Source organism: Anoplopoma fimbria, chromosome 13 (assembly GCF_027596085.1).
Source record: "Anoplopoma fimbria isolate UVic2021 breed Golden Eagle Sablefish chromosome 13, Afim_UVic_2022, whole genome shotgun sequence".
NCBI lineage: Eukaryota > Metazoa > Chordata > Actinopteri > Perciformes > Anoplopomatidae > Anoplopoma > Anoplopoma fimbria.
The window spans coordinates 28,136,004-28,143,195 of record NC_072461.1 but is presented as its reverse complement, the minus strand read 5'-3'; the positions used below and the strand labels follow the sequence as shown (position 1 = coordinate 28,143,195).

At 40.5% G+C, this 7,192-nt stretch overlaps 1 protein-coding gene across 1 annotated transcript; it reads right to left on the bottom strand.

Moving 5' to 3' along the window:
- Positions 1-501: 501 nt before the first annotated feature.
- LOC129100885 (GTPase IMAP family member 8-like) lies at positions 502-6,251 on the bottom strand. The gene is made up of 4 exons (XM_054610424.1): positions 6,233-6,251; positions 5,760-5,819; positions 3,512-5,481; positions 502-525 (listed from the first exon to the last, which is right to left on the bottom strand). Exons 1-4 carry the CDS (start codon positions 6,249-6,251, stop codon positions 502-504), a joined length of 2,073 nt encoding a protein of 690 aa, XP_054466399.1.
- Between the last annotated feature and the right edge of the window lie 941 nt (positions 6,252-7,192).

Genomic DNA, 7,192 nt, shown 5'->3' with positions numbered 1-7,192 from the left:
GATATAATAATTTGATGACATCAGCAGTTTTCATTTGTAAACATCATGTCAGGATTATAGCAGGTGAATTACATGAAGCTACATTCAGTGTAAAAACATAATTAATATCAAGGTGAATGACATTAAGGAATGCTGTTAAAATAGCCTCATGAGGAGCTACATGAACTGTAAAAGCAGAAAGTTTGATCATCTAAAATAAATACAATTAATGAAAACAAAGAACAGGTAGATTTGTAGAGTCCTCTCATGGTTTGAGATTGTTCAGCTGTGTGTCACTTCTCTTTTATTTTGTTAACAGGTGCTGAAAACACTTCCTCAAAGGAAACACCGGTGATAGCTCCTCCTACAAACCTCCTCCATCCTCCAGATGCATTTTAGGAATCGGGATGTGCTTCAAGATGAAGAGCTGAGATCGACTTCTGGATTACAAACCGGAGGATCGAGGAATCAAGGAGGCACCAAACCAGGAAATGAGAAAGAGCCCAGTGTCCCAGCCTTCATTCAGAAGCCTGTGATGATCAGGATCTACAGCAGAAGATAAGATAACAGAGTGGGAGAAGGTTGAGGTTATAGGAGTAAGAAGTAGATGTTGTCCATGTGAGGTTTGATACAGGAACTATTTCTCTCTTTCCTTCATGAGCATCATTACACTTTTAGTGATCAGAAGATGAAAAACACAGTAAAAGGTTCTTCAGTCCAGAGCAACAGGTCTGTTTTAGATCCTGGAGAGGAGATGGTTCACCTCTGTGGAGTTCTGTTAAATAATAATAAAACACATGTCATTGATGCAACACGACACACTGCATCCTGAGAGATGAATCATCTCCTCTCCTCTTTTTACAGACGTGACCTTCTGACTGACCTGGAAACATCTCGTCTCTCCCCGGACTCCTGCACCTCCTGACCCGTCGGCACCCCGGCTCCCGTCTCCGCCGGGCCGCAGCGTCCCCCTGCTTTCTAGGAACAGGTTAGGGTCCTGAGCAGCCCCTCGCCCGACCTCCAGAGAGGATCCGCCCGCCTTTTCAGCACTGTTGCTGTAGTTTGCACTTTCTTCCCCGGGTCCTGTTCCCGCTGGGCCGCAGCGTTCCTCTGCTCCTGCTCCGGTTCCCTGCCTCGTCTCTGCCCCGGTAAATGTCTGTCCCCGACCACCAGTTTTGCCTCTGCACCTCCTGGTTTCTGTCTGCCTGTTCCGTGGCTGTTTGGCGTAACCCCGGCTTGACTTCTCGGTGTGAGTCAACTGGTGCCTGGTTTCCTGCTGCTTGTACTATCCTGAATCCCTCATAGCAACAAATCCTCGTGTGTGTCCGACTGCACTTGGGTCCTAAAGTACACTCTTGACAATTCAGCAAAAATGAGTATTGGACAACCAAGATTGTAACGTTATCCTGATGTGTTCAAATGTTATCTTTTTAAAATGTAGTTTTGGTGAGAAACTTGAATAAATCCAGATGTTTTCATATTAACATAACATAGATAGAGAGAGTGAATAATGAGCTGATCAACTTCCTAACAGTAGATCTAACAGCTTATGATATACAATTACAACTACTGATATTAATAAATATACAATACAATAAATTGATATATCCTGACATCTCTAACTGCAAATATATAGTAAACCTTTTGTAACAATTGCTTTTTCGTTGCTCTAGAGAGGGCTGAGGTTTTTATGGTTGGTCATGGCTAAAGTAATACAAATGAATAGTAATAGTTTGTTCAGTGCATCATGCAATACTTATGACAACTTTTGTGAGTTTTTTTATGATGGTCAGTCTGTCTGCGTGACACCTTGATCTTGTAAGATTTTTGTCAAACAAATGTTGACAAATTTGCAGTTGAAAAATGGAAATAAATCACAATACTCAGCATATTGCAAATCAATAAAATTGTGAAGTATCTTGATAAAATCGCATTGTTGAGCTTCTGATGGTTCCCACCGTTTGACACACACACTGTAGCTTTAGAGTCCACTCATTTGTTTAAAGAAATATGAAACATTTGAATATTGCTATATCATTTTTTGTATCGATTTTTTGTATCGATTAATTGTACAAAAAGTATTGCTATGATGTTGGATGTTACATAAACTGTTATAGGTGCAAATTCAATCTCACCTTCGTTAATGCATTAAACAATGAAACTCTTTTTACTCAGAGAAAGAGGGTGCTCTAATTTATTCATACAATGTTAATTTCCTTTTTGTAAAATGAATCAGTGAACTGTTGGTCAGAACCTTTTTTATTTTGAAGCAGAAATATTTAGTGAAACATTATTTAAAAGTTTTTTGAATGAGCGATTATGATTTACAGAGCATGATTTTACAGAAGAATTATGTTCAGACAAAGACTGTGTTATGTGTCAATAATAAACTCATGATTTACATGGTTATGATAATGGTCCAACATTATATCACATTGAATAGTTGCATTGCATAACACGTTAAACTTTGCTTCCAGTAAAAGTACATGCACTACTGGGCCTTTGCACAAACATCAGTATTAGGTTCAAAGGTAAACTAATAATCAACAGTTGTCCCCAGATACTTGTACTGTTATGAATAACAGCAGGAAGAGCAGGGAGAAGATTCTTCCTAAATCCACCTTACAATACTAAATGTAATGATATTAATGGTAATAACAGGAATGGGGATCATATATATGGTGTTTGTTCATACTGCAGTGACAAACAGTAGTCAGGCTGAAGCTCACTGAACATCAATCACAACACCAACAAGAACAAGCCGGCTCATGTAGACACTCTAAATATTTAAAGACACATTATTTTAAGGTTCTCTATACGATTTCCAGAGCATTAATATATCATCAAACAACTTTGGGCTATCTGAAGATTTTGCTTACTAACCAGCTCACTGGTTAGCTCTGCACTGCTGTCATATGGCTGTTACAGCTCATAACGCCGTCCGGACCGACCAGGTCAACACAGAAGAGTCTTTCACCTCTTTACTCTGTCAGCACTGTTGCCGTTGTTTGCGCTGTTAGCACCGCTAGCTGAGAGCCGCCTGCCAAGCCGTTGACAAGTTAAGAGCCGAATTAGCCGAATGAATTTAACACCTTTAAAACACATAAAATATGACGTACTAATCAGGTACTGTTATGAATAGAAATAAAAATAAAAAGTGTCAGTAACTGGCTGATAACTGATACTTGGATAATATGTTGGTTATTGAACCTGACACGGTTTCTAATAAGCATTCAATTATTAACAGAAATAACATGAAACAGCATTCCATAACAGGATTACAAAATGTATGTAAAGGACACAAACCAGGTCAAAGTAAAGGCACACTTTAACCCAACTGATCTATAAGTTAGTGCCGTTATGTGACATGAACCCGAAGTCTAAAAAACAGGCCGCTGAAAAATGTTGTCTTCATCAATCAGACATTCAAACAATGTTTGTGGCTTTCAAGACACTTAACAAACTGCATGGAAATAAAAAAATGTGTTTACCTATTGAAAATATTGACATAAAAAAAGGTTCTTCTGTTCACTGCTTCCATTTCTTCTTCATGTTTTCTTTGAAGCTCCTCCTTCTGTCTCTGCATTTCTTCTTCTTTCTCCTTCAGGATTCTCTCCACTTCCTTCTGTATTGCTGCTTCGGCCTCTTGGAACATCTCTGAGGTGTAGCAGCTGCCACCATTTTCCTTCAACATTTTGTTTGTCTTCTTCATCAAATCTCTGACTTGTGTGCGGTCTGTTTGATTTTTGTTGTTGAAGACCTGGTATCTTCCTCCACAGTCATTTACTAGTTTTTTCACCAAGTCATCACTGTCTTCTATGTAACCATCAATTGTGTGATCTTCCAGATCATCTCCTCTGGTGAATACAATGATGATGAAATCTTCAGACTTCTTACCAAAATATCTCTTGATCAGCTCCACAGACTCTTTTTCTTGTTTTGTAAAGCGGCCGACCTTCAGCACCAGTAAGAAAACATGAGGTCCAGGAGACAACATGCTGATGCATTTCACAAGCTCCTGTTGAACGTCATCATCAGACAGAGTCGTATTAAACAATCCGGGGGTGTCGACTATGACGACAGGCCGTCCATCAACCTCTCCTGTTGCTTTCTCACAAAACTTGGTCACTGAATCTACGCCGGCTTTAGATTTAAAATGTTCTTTACCCAAAATGGTGTTTCCTGTTGCACTCTTCCCGCTGCCAGTCTTCCCGATCAGCACCATCCTGAGACACTCTTTACTCTGATGTTTATCATCTATTTCCATCTTACTTTTATGTTTCAGATCCCTCAGTTCAGCTTCAAGTCTTGTGTTAATGTTTTCCTGCTTTACAACCTTCTTAATCTGAGCCTTGGTGAACATCTTCATTGTGAAGCATCTGGATCCTTCAACTATCTTCTTTTCCACAGAATCCAACAGCTCTGGGATCTGCTGCTGGTCCTTGATGTTGAGAACAACATATCTTCCTCCACAGCTCTGACAGAGATCCTGGATCTCCTTGGTTTCTTTGACAAACTCAACAACAGCTGGAGCTTCAGGATGTGACTCCACAGTGAACAGAATGAAGGTGAAGTCATTGACTGCAGAGCTGAATGTGTTCTGGATGGTCTGTAACTCTCCCTTGTCTTCATCAGTGAGGGGACCCACAGGTAGGACCAGGATGAAGACATGGACGCCCTCAGGATCACAGAGGGAGATACACCTGAGAGATTCCTCCATCACTGCCTCCTGAGGTTTTCCATACAAGGCAGGCAGCTCCACCACAGAAACCCAACGTCCACACACCTCTCCCTGATGTTTAACACACTCTGATGAGGTGGAGACTGAATGAAGCTCTGTCTGACCTAAAATGGCCTTGGCTGCTGAGGTCTTCCCTGATCCTGTCCTCCCACACAGAACCAGGTTTAAGGATGGTTTCATTTGGTCAGACTTTGGTGTCATGATCAAACCCTCATCCTCAAATACATCACAGATCAGATGTCCATTGTTCTCTTTTACAGTTTGACACAAACGTGTTAAAAGTTCTGGACGTTCAAGGTTCTTCTGCCACAGATATCTGTATCTACTCATTCTGATCATGTCTTTTAAGGGCTGGTCTTTCTCCATGAAAGCTGAACTCTCCTCTCTGGATGTTGATATCAGTATCAATGAATGATCAAATGATTGATGACTGAAGAGTTTCAGGACTCTGCAGAGCTTCTCTTTGAGTTCCTCAGTGAAGTCTTCAGGCTGCAGAACCAGCAGGAACACATGAGGTCCAGGATCAGAGAGTCTCTCACAGTTTTCTACATGTTCTCTTAGTTTGTCTTCAGAGATGTTGGGGAGCAGCAGATCTGGAGTGTTGATCAGAACTATTTCTTTCTCTTCCATCCGTCCTCTGACTCTCAGACAGTGATCTGGTTCTTCCTCAGTGTTGAACTCAGTCTCTCCCAGTATGAAGTTCCCCACTGAACTCCTCTCAGACCAGCTGTTCCCCAGCAGAACAACCCTCAGCTCAGACACTGAGAAGAAAAACTGAATTAGTAAAAATGACTCTTCAAATTCAAGACTTGAATGAAAATTAAAACAATAAAACTAGATTCATAACCAATGAGGAAGTCACGGCTTTTTAAAGGTGGACTAGAGTGAATGTGTCAGTAGTTACCATCGTCAAACTTCACCAGTTAGCTTGCAAATATAAAAAAATAATAAAATGAAGTCCGTACCCACCACCTGCAAACACAGTAATCATATCATAATTAACAGAAGAATAATTCTAACTAAGGTCAGTTAAACTCACTGGAAGGTGGCATCCATTCATAGCTGCTGCTCCTCTTCACAGGTTGAAGATCATCGGACACTGTAAGAATACAGAACATTGATTAAAGCACATGTTGTCTTTAATGAAATGGTGTTTTTTGTAATTTTATGTCAGTGTTTTTTTCAATGTTTTCTGATGTTATTTTGAAAATTAACTTTGATTGAAATAAGTTGCATCAGTGAGGCTGCACAAATCTCAAGCTTTTGAAGCAAAAATAAATAGTTTACAAAGTCAACACTGGATATTAATAAATATGCTATGGAGTGACCCAGTAAGCACACCCTTAAATATGTTATCTTTCACAACAAGTCCACAGGCATGTAGCTATAGTAATGATGGTTATAATAAAAAATCCAAAAACAACATTTATCAGAAGTTCATGGAGCTCAGGAAAAAGATGATACAGTTGTTCTATGCAGATGTTGAGAGCAGACAGGGTGGACTGAACTCACCTTTTGCTTCAGTCGCCATGTTGTCACTCTGCTGGAAACGTCACACTGATTCAACTGGAAACCAACTGCTGAGTTCGAGAAGCTAAAGAGAGGATACACACACACACACACACACACACACACACACACACACACACACACACACACACACACACACACACACACACACACACACACACACACACACACACACACACACACACACACACACACACACACACACACACACACACACACACAAACACACTAAAGCTTTCAATGCAATGCTTATTTGTGTACTACTGTTTGACACAATAGGTTAATGTTAAACACCATAATAATTATTGGAAAAGTCCTGAGCCAAAGAACCGGCTCTTCGGTGGAGGGGGGGAAGTTTACCGGACAGCACATTTTCCAAAACAACCACATAGTCTTCATCCTTGCAGACTTTTGTCTGGCAACAGCTGATAACACCTTTTTGAAAATACAATAAAGTATCAATCTCTGCTTTACTTTGTTGTCAAAGTTTGATTTTGAAGGAGGCGCGTCACTGGAAAACAAGACACGGACGAAAAAGGGAGATTTATGTTTCAATGGAATTATTAGTTTAAGTGGTTGTTTGACAAATGTTCGCCAGGTTAACTTGCCCACCTGCATTACAGAGCAGCGTAGTGACTAGGGCTCAAACCCTTATCCCTGCGACTACTATGGATATGTAAAAAAAAAAAAGAAAATCTTGTTATGAATGGATTTAAATGTCCTTTAAATTGCCTCCTCCGCTCCTGTAACACTAGATGTCACTGCCTATTTCCTTCTAAGCTAAGGCCATTGAGTCCCAGCCTGTCACATGACCCGGCCAATAACAAAATGGCGTCTCACAAGCGAGGGGCCGTACACTGAAGAGCGGCGCTGTATGATCCTGGCTCATTCCTGCCGACATGTGATGTGTGAAGCAGTGTAGTGCCCAGGATCTACAAAGAG